This window comes from Oreochromis niloticus, linkage group LG6, assembly GCF_001858045.2.
Source record: "Oreochromis niloticus isolate F11D_XX linkage group LG6, O_niloticus_UMD_NMBU, whole genome shotgun sequence".
In the NCBI taxonomy this organism is placed as follows: domain Eukaryota; kingdom Metazoa; phylum Chordata; class Actinopteri; order Cichliformes; family Cichlidae; genus Oreochromis; species Oreochromis niloticus.
Window position 1 is genome coordinate 31,417,722 of NC_031971.2, and position 15,408 is coordinate 31,433,129.

The following is a 15,408-nucleotide window of genomic DNA, read 5'->3' on the forward strand; positions in this document are numbered from 1 at the left end:
CTTTTTTATTTATTTATTTATTTGTTTTGTTTTGTTTAATCACTCATCTGATCTTAACCCAACAGAGGAGTTTTTCAGTTAACAGCGAGGAACTGTACAAAAACAATTTCCTAAACAATAAATGAATTAAAGTTGAAACTTATTATTTATTTATCTTTTTTTAAGCTAAGGTAACTAATGTTTAATGTTAACAAAATAAATAATGTGTCATTCAAGTGTCTCTCTCCCAGACTAGACTAGCAGCATTCAGTTATTTAGTGTTTCATTTAACTGTTATTAACTGCTCTACTTGCCACAGTCTTGCTGACACTTTTATATCCTCTTCCTCTTTTTTCTTCTTTCTTTGTTCATTTGCAGAAGGATACTCCTTCTTCATTTTTGCTGAATGGCTTTGCAAAATTGCAAAACCTTAGCCTAAGCCGTAGTTTAAATCTTGTCTCTGTTATTTCTTTTACATTCTGCCTGTGTGTTTGGATTTAAAGCAACAGTCTAAATTCCACAGCTGCTATTTAATCTTCATCAGCTGCTGTACAGTAAATCTGTGGTCAAGGACTGACTGAAGCTCTTTAAACCAGGTGAGTTTTACTTTGTCATGACCTCAACTTGTGTGTGACAAAATCAGCAGTAGCCTTATGCTACTTGGAAGCTGCAAGTTTCGTCCTTCACTGGTCAACCCATCTTTCATTTCTCATTTTCACTCAGAATGAGGCCCTGTTAGTAAGTGGAGGGCTCTCACTTCTCAGTACAAGGATCCAGTCAGTATGACTGAATTATTGCTTAATAGGAACACATAACTCTCCTTCCCTGTGCTCCTATCTGCAGCTTTCAACAATATTTACTGATTATTAAAGCTCCCAGTATTCATCAGTGTATTTTGTTTAATGCTTTACTTTCACTAATAATCAACAAAAACATATCTTCACATCTACTCTAGTAACCCCACCACCACCACCACCTTTGCTTACAAAAACAAAAACAATAACAAACCATCCTTTAATTAAATGTTTTGGTATTCTGATACTCTGAACTCTGACATAGTCTGAATAATTTCTGCTTTAAAGGTCACAAAGACACATTATTATTATTATTATTATTATTGTTATTATTATTATTATTATTATTTCTCACAAAAATACTTTCAATATAAAATTGAAATGTATGGAAAGATTGTCCAAGAGCGCAGATGGTGGTAAAATTTCCAAATATATTTTACAAAAACCCTAATAAAAAAAATATGTTTATTATGTTCTTGTTTTACAAAGGAGTATTCTTAATTTAAAAAAGGGGGGAAAACTTGACTGATCAGTCTCTCTGCGATCGACTGGATTGGACACCTGCCATTGACCAGTTTCTGTTATCAATTATCAGGCCTGGGTTAAACGAGGAAGCAGACGCTCTCGCAGCTGAACGGAGCTAGCAAAGCAAAGATAGCAGGTCCAAAAAAAGCAAAACAGCGGGTTTACTCTCTCTGCCGACACGCTGACAGTTTCAGAAATCGCCTCGTTGTTCCAGGTTTGTGCTCATGCAGGAGGACAGCCGGAGCCATGTTGACTGAGCTGCTTGAATTTGGAGGCTCTTTCTTCCTCCGGGCTGAAGATGATGGTATCGGTGGGACGCGCTAGTTTCGCCTGAGCTCCTTTCAGCACCGCCGCCGCCTCATAAGTTGGTTGTTGTTGGAAACCCAGCTCGAGGTAAATGGTCTCCTTCGTATTTAGTAGCTAGTGTTAGCAAGGCTGACATGCTGGTGTCGTGCTGCTATTGTACAGCACAGCGCTCTCCCACCGGCACAGGACTGGAGTTAACTTTCCGGTTTGACCGCATCTCGCAGGCCACAGCAGTTAGCCCGGATTTTGCTCCTTATGGTCACGACAAAGAAATAGATTTTAATAGATTAATCAGAAATAAGTAGTCCTCATGAAAGCTACCAACATATCGTAACACTTGGAAGGAATCCACCTGAACGCTAGGCTAGGTTTATTCATTCATGAACTCGTACAAAGGAGATGAGACTGTAAGCGTGGGTTATGGACTAACTAAAGCGCACAAAGACAGGTTAGTGGAGAAATCCGCTCTTTCTAATAAAGCTTGGATGATGGGTTTCTCTCACAGGACCTCAGGCATAAACCCCGGAAAAGCCTACAAAAGCATCTCTAAAAACTTGGTTGGTCATAATGAGTCAGACTGTCTACAAATTGAACAAATCAAGCATTGGTGTTAATCACACTAAAGCAGTTAATTTTCTCAAGGGGGTCACAGAAGAAACAGGGACTGCTGTGGAGGATTATACTAATAAGCTTATTGAGAGATAAAATTAATATTGAGCAAAACTGAGTTCAGCTTGATGAACTCAACAAAGAACCTAAAAGCTAAAGAGTAAAAATCTCTCCAAGTCTCAGAACTTTTGTTCATTCAAAACACTAAATAAGAGTAGTTAATAGAAGGAGCATTTAGTGTGTCTCAGGTTTGCAATGACTTCTGAGAGTATGTTTTGTGGACAGATGACAAAGAAGTCCATTTTAAAATTTAAAACGCACAACTCTGTATTTGTGAATTTTATGACGGTACTGTCTACCAGCTCCAAAACTGAAAGACAGTGGTGGAAGGATTGTGGTTTGGGGCTGCTTTGCTCTCTCAGAAGTAGAGTGTCACAACTACACAGTGACCAAAGTGCACAAGTAAATCAACAACATGATAGTTTAAAAAGAAGAAAATTCATGTTTTTGGAATAGTCATGTCAGAGTCCTAACCTTAACACAACTGGTTAAGGCTGATGTATGATGGAAAGTGTTGAAAAGTTTCTGTATAAAAAGCTAAAAAGATCTGATGTACGTGTCTGCTAAAAGAGATTGTAAGATTTAGGAAACTCAAGGCCTGTTACATTTGTCAGCTTGGACTTTTTGTAAGATGTTTTTGTGTGTTATCAGTTTATGTTCGTCTTTATTTGTAAGAAGAAGAAATTTCAGTAATTTAAAACGGTTTACAAACTTTCTCTTGCTGAAGCTCTAGATAGTTGGTAATATTATCACAGCAGATTCATTTTTGCTTTCGAAGTTACTCAACTCCTGAATCCTGCTTGTGGTCTGTCCCTCATTCTGTCCAGGGATGGCTTTGCACAGTACCGGATCATTCCAAGACCCCTCACAGGGCACAGGGGATCGGGGGGAGCTGGTGCACACATTGTCTAAAGAGACCCCTGGGTCTCCAGATGCCTCTGAGTTGGGAAGCCCTCGCAGTACACCAAACTTTGACCTCCTCAACATGGTTTTGTCCTATAAGAGGATGGCTCTATATCTAGAACCGGTTACAGATGCAGTGGAGCTCATTCGCTTCCTGCTCGGGTGTGTATTTGTGCTTTCTGTACCCTGTATGAACTTCACATGACATAACTGCTTTTTCATAGTAATCACAGAGCTACATATTTATATTGCTGTATTCATTATGATCTTTTTTTTTTTAATCTCTCAGGTGGAAGATGCCGCTGTGTTCTCTGCTTGTTTGTATTTTCCTCAATGTCTTCTTCTGCACAGTTAATGAAGGTAGGAGGAACCATTACACAGCCTTATTGAGCCTTATTGTTGCCTTTTGAATAATTTACCATGTTGTTTTTTCTGTCTCCCTCTTCTCTTATCAGTCGGTTGGTTCACTGTGAGTTTAGCAGCAGTATCTTTGCCGGCTGCCTTGGGTTACCTGCAGGACAGGTGTAGGGGCAGAGCCTCAGAAGATGAGCTTCAGAAGCGTCGGTTTCACGCCGTGTATCGCAGAGACTTACAGATAGTTCATCTCACCAAACAGGAGGCCATGTTGGAAGTCAAAGACCTGTAAGGCAAATTATGCATTTAATGACTTAAACTATTAGGATGTAGCTTCCAGATCTAAAAAAATGAAGTCAGTGTGGAGCTGCTTTAAACCTGCATTCTTTTAAAAGGCCAGCAGAGACAACCTGTGGTTGTCAAAAACAAAGTCCAGAGCCTTCAGCTCACTTGATCCATGCCCATAGTATACTTGTTACTAGTATGTTTAGAGTCTTAGACCAGGGGTCTGCAACCTTTTACACCCAAAGAGCCACTTGGACCCGGTTTCCACGCAAAAGAAAACACTGGGAGCCGCAAATACTTTTTGACATCTAAAATGAAGATAACACTGTATATATTGTTTTTTACCTTTGTGTGAACAACTAAGGTGTGCTGCTTATGAAATCCATGAAGTGCTACAGAGAAAATTACATTTTATTTATGTAATCAACACATTTTGAACTCTTAAAGAAATATAACAAAAGCAAAGACACCCAGCTGAACTAAAATGATCCATGTAGCAAACAAAAACTGTTGTCAGCCGCCACCCTTATATCTCCTTTGGGCTGTTGGAGCCTTGACCTGACTTTTAAAAAATAATTGGTAAAAAAGCTCTATGCTGCTGAAAAATTGAAAATAGATATTTGCAAAATTCTGCCTAAATATGTATTTTACCTGGTTAATGCGTGCGAAGGGGGCGTGGTCTGCAGCGCCGCTGCAGGGGAGGCGGACGCACCTCAGCGGCACCCGCAATCACGCCTCGCCGCCTTAAAGTCTGTGCTCTCTCTGCTGTTGTTGTTGGTGGTGTGTGTCGGGCTGTGAGCTGCAAAGCTACAGCCGGCTGTATGTGTACAGCAACCGTGTGTGAAAAGTGGTCAATAAAGAGATGCTGAAAAGCGCGTTCATGCAAACATCGTCGGGTCTGCCGTGGTATGTTTACAATGGGACTTCTGCTCCTGAACCTCTGCGCACAGCGTCCGCTAATCGGTGCTGTGCGAAGTCAGTTTACGCAGGACTGTAAGCTGTCATCTGTCGTCTGTGAGGCGTGAGCGGTGTTTGTCTTTAACATAGTTCACGGTGGAGCTGCTGACATAATGTGGATCCGAAGATCCATAATTGGCCTACCTGGGGTTGAAAGTAAATGCACGGTGTTTCGGCGGGAATACCGGCTTCCGCGAGTGTGACGCTTATATTGAGCGAGGAAAAAATAATAGAATATAATTTTATATTTATATTTCAATATCACAATAATCTTCCAATTTAGAACTACAAGTTTAAAAGAACTAACATAAATAAAATACACTTCAGCGAAATACTTCTAATTTATTTTCCCAAACCACCCGGAGCCGCACTTTAAGGACTGCGGCTCCGGAGCCGCGGGTTGCCGACCCCTGTCTTAGACACTTCTTTCAGGCTTTACTGAATCCAACATTATGTTCATTTTGTAAATTATGGACCCCTTAATGTGCAAAAAGAAGTTAAGCAGAGTATGCTTTCGATGTTTGATGCACCCTATACTTATAAACTGGTTTCAAAAAGCTAAGGTCCTGATTGGACAGGTTTAGAGACCTGTAGGTGACCCCCTGGCAACCACTGGTCGCTAGGGAAAAATGTGTATTCCCTTGCTGATTTGTGAGCAATTGCTTGAGGTTGCCCGCAGTCACTAGGTGAAATTGGTTGCAAAGAGGTTTACAGGGATGCATCAAAAACCTCTTTTCAATTGCTTTGGTTATTAGCAGGTTGCCATGGTTGCCTGTAGTTCACATGGAAGATGTCAGCAAACACTTGCTGGCTGCTCCTCGTGTTTGGAAGAAAACACTTTGAGGAAATGCTTGTTTGTGCTGTAGAGTTGTTAACTTTAGATTTATGAAATGTAATGCAACCAACAATTGTTAGCTGGAGTGAAACTGTCATTATTTCTAAATTATTATAAACTTGAATATGTCTCTCATCACACCATATGTGTCACAGTTTCCACAAATTGATTTTAAATTGGCATATTTATTGTTTCATACAATTTTAAAATATCCAATTTAAAGATTAAGTTTCAGGCAAACACTGATAAAGAAGCTGGAGGAAGTCAGTTACTTCCTCTTTTTTTCTAAGCAGTTTACAAACTGTAGCTATCGGTGCATTTCTGAGTATTTGTTCATGGTATGTATTTGCAAATCAGTTGATATATATTTGATCACCCTTTGTGGGTCTCATTTGCCTTCACCAGGTTGAAGCAGCTGGATGACATGCTGTCCTCTGCCTGTCAGTCAGCAGAAGCTGCTTATAAAGTCTTGTACTGGGATAATCACACCAAGTCATCAAGGTCTGCATCTGTGGTCTCTCGCTTTTATACACACGCACACACACACACACACACACACACACACACACACTCACTCATTGCTTATAGCTGAATCATTATTGCTCAACAGCCGTCGCTCATGATAACATCATGAGCGACAGGTCATGCATGTGAATGAAATGTATATGTTTTAACAAGCTCTACTGTACTGATCTCTTCTGTTGTTCCCAATAGTAACAAGATATTCAGATGTGTGTCAGTAGTCACGGTTTAAAATGTCAAATGTGAACTTAACAAAGAATTCTGTTGTTAATCACTCGCTCACATAGTTTTAATGTGACGTCTCAAAATGTTCCATCTCCAGGTTCTATGGAGGGATATTAATCGTGGTGTGTCTACTCTATGTTGCTCCGGTGGCCTGGGTGCTAGCTGGATTCAACAGTGTCATCTTTCTGTGGAACAGAGACTTCTGCAGAGGTTAGTTCATTTTGAAAAAGGCTGAAAAATAAAGCTAACAGTGAAACGTTAACAACTGGAGATCTTCAAATGGCCACTAGAGCTTGGCTCTAAAAGCAGTAATACAATACAGTAGTAGTACATGGTCACTCCATACATTACATTCTCGTTTAATTATGGTTAAAAAGTAAGATGGTGACTGAATTTGAGACTTTAAAACGGTAATCCACAATCCAGTGAACGAGCTTTAGGTTGCTACATCCATCTTTGTAAATGCAGTCGATGGTTAATAATCTGTTAATCTGTTCCAGTTTTATTGGATCTGAAGAAACTGTTCCACATGGGCAAGACACAGACCTCAGAAGGGGCGTGTGAAGAACAAGAACAAGGCAATTTATTGGAGAGGACCCCCACACCGACTAGTCTAGAGGTGAGAGACAGAAGCACGGAGGACAAAAGTTTATATGGTCTGATACGACTTATACTGAAGGATTATTTGCTGTGATTTATATTAAAACCAAATACAGCTGAAAGCTTCTTACACTGAGAGCATGGGATAAACAGTCCATCTATCATTTTCCTTTGATCCTCTTGGTGTCTTTCTGTGTTAGGATTTTTACTCCAGCAAAGTCACAGACTGGGAATCAGATTAATCTGTGGAATTCCAGAGTGAAAACTTCCCCTGTAACATTCACGTGTGATCCTGATTTCAGATCTCTTGATCATACCACAGTTTAGCAGCTGTCCTGGGTGCTCACTCTGGGATCAGCTGTGTTTCAGGAGTTAAGTAAACAAGTGCTCAGATGTTGTTTTGTTTTGTCACAACAGGATCTGTCCCCTGGCAGTGTAGAAGAAGCTGAGGAAGCTGAGCCTGATGATGAATTTAAAGATGCCATTGAGGTAAACAGAACACTTACATTTTAGGATGTGCTTTTAGATTACATTTGTATGTTACTCCTCAAACACACACCCTTAAATCTGTAATCCCGTGCTGTGCAGTTGTGATTCTCAGATGTCTGTGCTATTATAACTTCCTTCCTATAATGTCTAATGTGATTGTCCAATTTCATAAATCTTTCTAGTTTAATTAATCATAAAATATATTTCTGTAGTATTTTAATTTGTTTTATTGCCAAAAAAGTGGTTACTACCATTTATTGTCTGGCCAAGTTGGAAGCAGTGAATTTACCTGATTTGGCACAGATTTACACTCATAGGTGGAGCAAAAAGACCAAGTGTGTTCCACTTGGTTCAGCCTGACAGCAACAGAAATGGTGTAAAGAATGGGAGAAGTTTTGTCTTTCACTCCTTTCTTCTTTTGCTGAGATAAGTAATTTCTACTGAAATCTTCAGTAAGCTGGAGTCATTCATTATCTTAACTTTTCATGTAATATATAGACGTTGGGGGAAACAAATTTGGATGGCAAATTCTATAAATTTTTTTCTTGCATAATAATAAAAAAATTTAAGAAGTTCACCTTTTGAGCTTTCCAGTAACTGTTTGGGAGGAGGAAGCCTTTGTTGCTGACATACCTCCTGTGTTTTTTTTCCTCTGCTATCCTCCTAACTCAGGAAAATTCAGTTTCAACACAGGTAAGTGTTCTCTCCTTTGTTGAGAGGAGGCTAGTTCATCATGACTTTTTCTTTAGTTCTTGCTTTGCTTTTTGAAGCACACTTTTAGGTGTGGCCATGGATAGTCACACTGAATATCAGTACTTTTAGGTAACGTTTTTCTCATCTCTTCTTTTGTTGCCTGACAAGGAGACCCCATTGGTTTTGGTGGTAAGTGATTTCACTGTGCATCCCTCCTGCCAATCCATCCATCCATCCAGTCATTCATTCACCTTGGCAGGAGTTGTGTGGCAGCAATAATGCTATAAATAACATGCCCATAATTGTTGCCTTTAATGGTTCCATTGCACAGGATATTTTTATCATTATTATTCAGCATGATCAGCATCATGCTTTAGGCAACAAACAAATCTTTACTATATCAAATCCCCAGACTGAACTAATTCTATCAACAGAATGTGACTAAATGTCTGTGACTTTCTGTCCAAAATATTTTAAGAGAAATCAGCTGAACACTAGTGCCAGGGTGTTCTTTTGTGTAACAGCAGTCTGCACGACAAGACTCAGTCAAGACTGAGTAGCGATGAACCTTTATTTTAAAAAACGCATATTGTTATTTATAACAGGGGAAATGGGGTTAGAGCTAAAAAGAAATGTCTTTTAAAACGTTTAAAGAACACAAGCAGAGATCCAAAAACATTTCAGGACTGGTAAAATGCTGCCCCCTTGTGGTGAGGGATTTAGTTAAATACCAAAAGTGCCTTTAAAATCTATTAGCTCTTGTGGCATTTCAAACTATTTGAACTCCTTTAAAAAATATATATATATATATATATATAAATGTTGTCAAATTTGGTGGCCAATATTAGTCAACAAGGTCCATTACACCTGATTTATCTGTACATGAATTTTTTCATCAAATAAATGGACACACTTATTTGCTAAAATCTTTAACTGTTCCATTAACTGCAGGGAAGAAAGAAGTTATCCTCCTCTCTCCAAGTCTTTATTTTTTTGTTGAAGTTGGATGTGTGTTATTCTTAATAAAGAATAGTTTTATATTCTTTAACAAGAAAAGCTTTTAACACATGACAGCTAATGTCTTCATTCTGTTTGTCCTCTTGCACTCTGTTCATTTGGTTCTGTGTCATTGCTGTCACTCAGTGTAGTAGATGACATTTGTAGTGGAGTAGGTTGTACCAACCGTACTTGGTAGCCCTTGGTTCACAGACAATTGGTACCTTTATCACATCCTAGTTATATTGAATATTAAGATTTAAGAGAGATTAACAACATTTAATTTCTTTAATATTTCTGCTTTTGCTCTTACGGAGGTTGCGGTCCTCATGTTTGGCAGATAAATTAAGTACAGCAAGTGCGTGAATGCATGTTCTTTGAAAGCATGTATTCTCCACTTTCATAATCATCCTAGTAGTTGTAGTTGTTGTGATCATCATGCTTAGCTTATTCATCAAACAGCTATTAGTCAGACTACCTGATTTATTTTTTAATTCTAGTTTCTCCTCTGTTAATGTTTAATCTGTTTCCTGGCTTCTTTACATTTCAAAAGCTTATAAGTTATATTAAAAAAAATATTTGTTTTTTTCTATGTATCTCACTCCTCTTCGTCTCCCTAAGGAGGATGATGATGGACCTCTTGGAGCTCCTGAGTATGACACTATCTCTGAAAATGGTCTTCTAAGCCGAAATGAACCAATACGCAGCAAAGTGTCTAAACTGACAGAGAAACTGCGTAAACGCTATCCCACAACTGTCACAGGTCAGCGAATCCTCCACTGATTTCAACCCTCTTATTTATAGCTCGGTGATGACACGGTAGATTTTCTAAGACTTACAGCTCTATTCTTGGCTGTTTCTTTCTGTCTCCAAAGGCAACTGTTCGAGCTGCAATGCCGTCTTCTCAGTTCTGAAGAAAAGGGTGAGACTGAAACCTTGTGGCAAGAATTTGGGATATATTTAGGCATCACGTCGTCATCATGGTTAATTTTATCCTGTTTTTCAATTGGGATGAGCTCTAACCCACTGTCTGTTTTTATTGCAGAGAAACTGCAGTAACTGTGGCAACAGCTTCTGCTCTCGATGCTGTTCCTTTAAGGTGCTGAAATCTGTTATGGGGGCAACAGGTGAGAAGCGATATCGTTAAAATATTTGCATCATATCACACAATTCTGTTTCTGTTCATTTTATTCATCTGTTCTTTGAGTTATAGCTGCTCTCTTTTATTATTTCATCCTCAGCTCCAGAAGCACAGAGAGAGACCGTGTTTGTTTGTGCTGCCTGTAATTCCACTCTCATCAAACCACAGTGAGATGGCATGTTGGTTATGTCTCCCAACGGTCAGCAGGTGTTCTCTCACTGCTTGGCCCTGAGCCCTATATTGGACCCTGACGTACATGCCTTTGTGTTCATGTTAAGGCTCTTCTGTCAAGAAACATCCCATGTGGAACTCCTACACCCCTTTGCCTTTATCAGTTCCTCGTTAGCTTCTCTTGTTGCTTATGGGATTTCTACTATTCCTGTTGTTGGATTTTTCTTTTTTTGTGCTATCAGTAAAGGACTGGATCTTATTACTCAATGAGACTCAGCACAGTACACAGTGGCTCTAAAATCAAAGGACCTATTTACAGTCTTTCCTAGAAGGACCAATATATGCACAGTGATAACCACGACTCAGCTAGTAGTGATTGGTGGTTGAAATAAGCGAACAGGGTTTCAGTGGTTTTGCTTTACAATCTTTGCCTCACAATAACGGTGATGGCTCGTGAATTTTGATATCTTAAGGACTGTTTGGCAGATTAATGACAATGTAATGCTGAAGGACCTTTCTCTAACAACATAAGGCATCAAATCTGCCATTCAGACTGATGAATATGATGTGGGACAATGCTTAAATTGTACTTAAGCTTGTTCAAAAGTACAAGATAATGCTACTACACCTTGCCATCTGTCACCAGTATGATGTGATGACTTGTGGGTTTGTCTGAGATTCTGAAGGAAAGTTTGAGTCCTGAGTCACACAGGGCCACAGTCCAGTCAGCCACCTCTGGCCGCAAGAGAATGCACATTCCCCGACTGTTTGTGAACAGTTGCTGGAGGTTGTTAGCTCTTGTTAGTTAAAGTTGCAAAGAGAGCATTGCAAAAAAAAGTTGTTGTGATCGCTTCTGTTGCTGGCAGATTGCTGCGGGCACTAGTAGTTTGTGAGGAAGATGCCAACTTGTTTGGAGACATTTATCATTTTAGTCTCTGAGCTGTAGTAAAAGTTGAAAAAGAACAGTGCAAGCTGGAAAAAGAGAACATTTGCCTTCATAGTACAAGTTGTGCCTTACTGGAACAAACACATTTTAAAAGGGTCACCTTTCACTTTGAGGCCGAATGTTCTCCATCTCTGGTTTCTGTCACACCTTTTACAGCTTTGCTACTGTTGGCGAGTAGTTTGCGATTGTTTTCACTCCAGCCTCCTATCAACCAAAATCATCTCACAGAGCTTTTCTGGACCTGACTGGTCATTATATCAGAGTAAATGGGTCTTTAGCAGTCAATATCAGAGTGTCTGCCAGCAGGCTCTTACCAACTGATTCGCAAATGCACAACGTGCACGACAGATAGTTCCCAACAGGTCTCTAGGCCTGTGTGACTGAAGTTGACCAGACTGTTATTTGCTCACATAAGATCATTTTGAGCAAATGCTGTCCGGGTAATCCTGGTCTGGAAAACTCACTGTGATTAGATTTGTCTTTTTCAGTTGATTTTCCTACCAGAGGAAGCAGATGCTGAAAAGCATAAAAAACTGAAAATGCAAAGCAAAGTCTCACACAGTGTGGTTTTGTTGAAGGCAGGGTCTGAGCCGTTTTCGAAGTTGAGCAGACCAGTTCACTCTTGTAATAATCTAATTGCTGCTGCATTTCAGTTGTCATGGTTTCCTACGTGGGCGTGTCAAACAAGCTTTATTGTATTACAGCAGCACGTCCAAAGGTCCTTTGAGTCCATGTTTTTCGTCTGACTGGATCGAGTCGACCCAACTGGATAAAAATAATTTGAGTGGACCGAAGAACCCACTAAAACTGTTACCAGAACTTCACACTCTTGCAAGCAGGACTTGACTTGAAGAACTCATGTGAGGCACTGAAACCCAATATGTGGATCCTGGTGGCAACATTGTTTTAATCATGTTTCAGACACAGATGATTGTAACTGTTTGCTTTGCTTTTACTGTAATCATATATAAGCTTACTGTAAATAGTTCTAATTGTTCTATATATAATATATTTAATTTAAAACTCCTGAAAGTGCGAGTTATTATTTGATCGAATGATTATGTATATACTGCCCAGGATTTTAAAGATTAAATTATGCCGTTATTAAAATAAACAATGTAAAGATTTACAGCTGTGGTTGGTTTACATACACTCATTGTGAGCTTGCATGTCATAGTAACTTTTGACTTTTCATAATTTCTTTGAACTGTTCCCTTTTCGTATACATGTTTAATTTTATTTTGAATTTTCTCTAATCCACACAGGGTCAAAATTTTATGAAAGGGCTCAAATATATGCATACGCTCCGTTAAATGTTTCAATAAATGGTGCTGAAGGTTCTACAGTGTTGTGGCGAGGCCAAGGTCTATTAATTTCTCAAGAGTGATTGTGATTGACTAGAACTGCTAGCTTCTCTTTGCCGCCATGGTGGAGTGACCAATACTGTAATTGGAAAGTGCAAGACACTCAGTGAAGCCTTAAGAAGAATTGTAGATTTACACAAACTGGAAAGGCCTCTTGGAGCCGTTTCTGAACAGCTGTATTCAAAGATCATCAGTTCAAATAAACTTAACAATTGGATGTATCACTACTTTTCCAAGATCTACAAGAAGACCAAAATAGTCACCCTCAGGTGAGAGAAAATTGGTTAGAATTGCTGTTAACTGGAAACTGCTGGAATACTAGAGCCACTGTCCACAGTGAAGCGACTTTTACGATGGACTGAGAATGTACCAAAAGTCCTGCTCTAAAATTCTAACTTTTAAGCCACCATGCCACCTCTCAAGCGTGCTTGTGGTAGCATCATTGTCTATTTTGCTGCCAGTGGAATTGATGCATTGCACAAGATTGATAGAGTAATGAAGGAGGAGGACTACCTCCAAATTCTTCAACTTGATTTCACATCAACAGCTAGAGGGTTGAAACTTGTACACAGTCAAATGTTCCAACAGGACAATGATCCCAATCGAAGCCCTGACCTCAACCCTACTGAAAATTTGTAGACTATGCTTAAAAGCCGAGTTGGTGCAAGAAAATCAACCAATTTAAATAATCTCTACCAATTCTGCCAAGAACCAGGATTATGCCAGAAGAATACTGATGGCTATTAAAAGCACCTTCTCGAGGTGCAACTTGCTAAGAGACATTTAACCAAATAAAAGTGTGGGTCTATGTGTATATTTTTGCATACATGTATCACTTTGACCCTGTGCAGATGAGAGAAAATCAAAAATAAATTAGGACTTGTTTTTCAAAGTTGTTAAAGATGTATGCCATATGATCATTCCACTCTGGAAAAAGAATAGTTCAATCATTGAAATCATTAAAAGCTGAAAATGAGCATGGCAATCACGGCCATGATGAGTGTATCTAACCACAACTGCAATTAAAGTGACAGGTGGTAAATATGTTCCTTTTGGCATGGGAATCATTTTATTAGCAACTAAAAGGCATTGTCATTTCATAGCACAGTTGTACTACACTTTAAAAAACATCAGAAATTATTTTGCCTTTTTTCAAAACAGCTTAATTTGATTGATTTATTCCATTTAGAAGTAAAAGTTTGAATTCCTTCATTTAAAATTTGGTGTTTAACTTCTAACTAATTTATTCAAGTATCAACATTTTCAGTTATATGCCGGTGATAGATCCTCAAAGTTGGTTTTACAAATATTTGTCTGACCACAGTGGATTAAATTATGATGTGTAAAGTGAAATGGGTCACTCCCACTGATAAACCCATAATCTTTATGCCAGAGGTTAAACAAGAAAGCTCTACTGTAAAGGGTGCAGATATCAGAAAGAAAATGCAAATAACGGCACTTCAAGTAAGACCTTAAAGTGATATTTACAGTTTTAAAAAACTCATTGCCATTTAGACTCATGTCTAAAGTTTTTAAATAAGAGAAAAATTAGATGTTAAATCACAAAATGTAGCTGTAATAAATTTTATTTGAAAATTTAGGATGAATGATGCTGCTTTCTTTAACATATAGCATATAGTATAGGCTACTACTAATAATAAAGACTGCAATCTGTTTTAAACGACTTCTCAAAGTCCTGAATATAAAAAGCTACTGTCACAGAAATCTATGTTTTAGATATGGTTTTGGAAGGAAAAACTTATTTCATAAAGCCTTTTTAGCACATATTAAGAAATTTACATGGAGATTTTGTAAAAAATTAAAAGCAAACACTTATTTATCAATAACTGCAGTTCCTCTAATAGCTTCTTGAGGTTGTCTCCAAAGGCAAAAACAGGCTTAAAATGACCAAACCCAGCAATCAAAATGACATGTTTACAGCTTTGTTGAGTTTTTCTAACTCACCTTTTTGGATTATGTTAACATTTAACATTGTTTTGACCTTCCAAAAATATGGTGCTGGCCACAATTCTAACTCTAATGCTTCTGGATGTGGAGATGGTTGCCAGATGGCCTCTAAGCTTTTGTGATTGCTGTATCATTCATTTGGCTCTATATTGTCATATGTCCAAAATGGCAGACAAGATAATGTCACTTGGTTAACAGTCTCATGGCTTCAAAACCTCAATTGTGCTCCAAGTAGTGGATGCTCCAGCTGAACAGATGCTGTTCAGCTCCAGCTGCCTATGTCAGAACACCTGTTAATCAATGCAGCCACACCCCTGACTCAATTATCATGTGAATGAGTTAACTTTCACTTCACTATGAACTGCTGTGAGGAGGGAGGGGATTGTTATTGGATCAATACTAGCGCAATGGGATCGATACTTCTAATTCTATCCTCCAAGTTCAGTATTTAGACCTCTGAACTGTGTTAACTATATGTTATATATCTCAAACATACACTATGAAAAATGTCTGAACCTTTTTGTGTTAAATGTCACATCTATTTTATAGCCTGTAGCACATTTAAACAAGACAAGCTGACCCAAAGTGCATTAAAGACAGGCACATTTACTTTCCAGGTCTCCAAAAAAAGAAACCTAACCCATAAACCCTTTACAAGTTGCCTTTATAGGTTAAACATATCAGTA

General features: G+C 38.6%; 1 protein-coding gene across 5 annotated transcripts; it reads left to right on the forward strand.

Moving 5' to 3' along the window:
- The first annotated feature begins 1,317 nt into the window (after positions 1-1,317).
- zfyve27 (zinc finger, FYVE domain containing 27) lies at positions 1,318-12,731 on the forward strand. 5 transcript variants are annotated; one of them, XM_025907956.1, is made up of 14 exons: positions 1,318-1,691; positions 3,101-3,338; positions 3,466-3,536; positions 3,632-3,818; positions 6,013-6,108; positions 6,452-6,564; positions 6,855-6,973; positions 7,372-7,443; positions 8,116-8,136; positions 8,305-8,325; positions 9,757-9,895; positions 10,008-10,054; positions 10,178-10,259; positions 10,374-12,731. In XM_025907956.1, exons 2-14 carry the CDS (start codon positions 3,103-3,105, stop codon positions 10,442-10,444), a joined length of 1,275 nt encoding a protein of 424 aa, XP_025763741.1. In that variant the 5' UTR covers positions 1,318-1,691; positions 3,101-3,102; the 3' UTR covers positions 10,445-12,731. The 5 variants fall into 5 exon arrangements, with proteins under 5 accessions (XP_025763741.1, XP_005460580.1, XP_005460581.1 ...); XM_005460523.4 differs by having other exon boundaries at positions 1,320-1,691; positions 9,754-9,895; XM_005460524.4 differs by lacking the exon at positions 8,305-8,325 and having other exon boundaries at positions 1,321-1,691; positions 9,754-9,895.
- Positions 12,732-15,408: the final 2,677 nt, after the last annotated feature.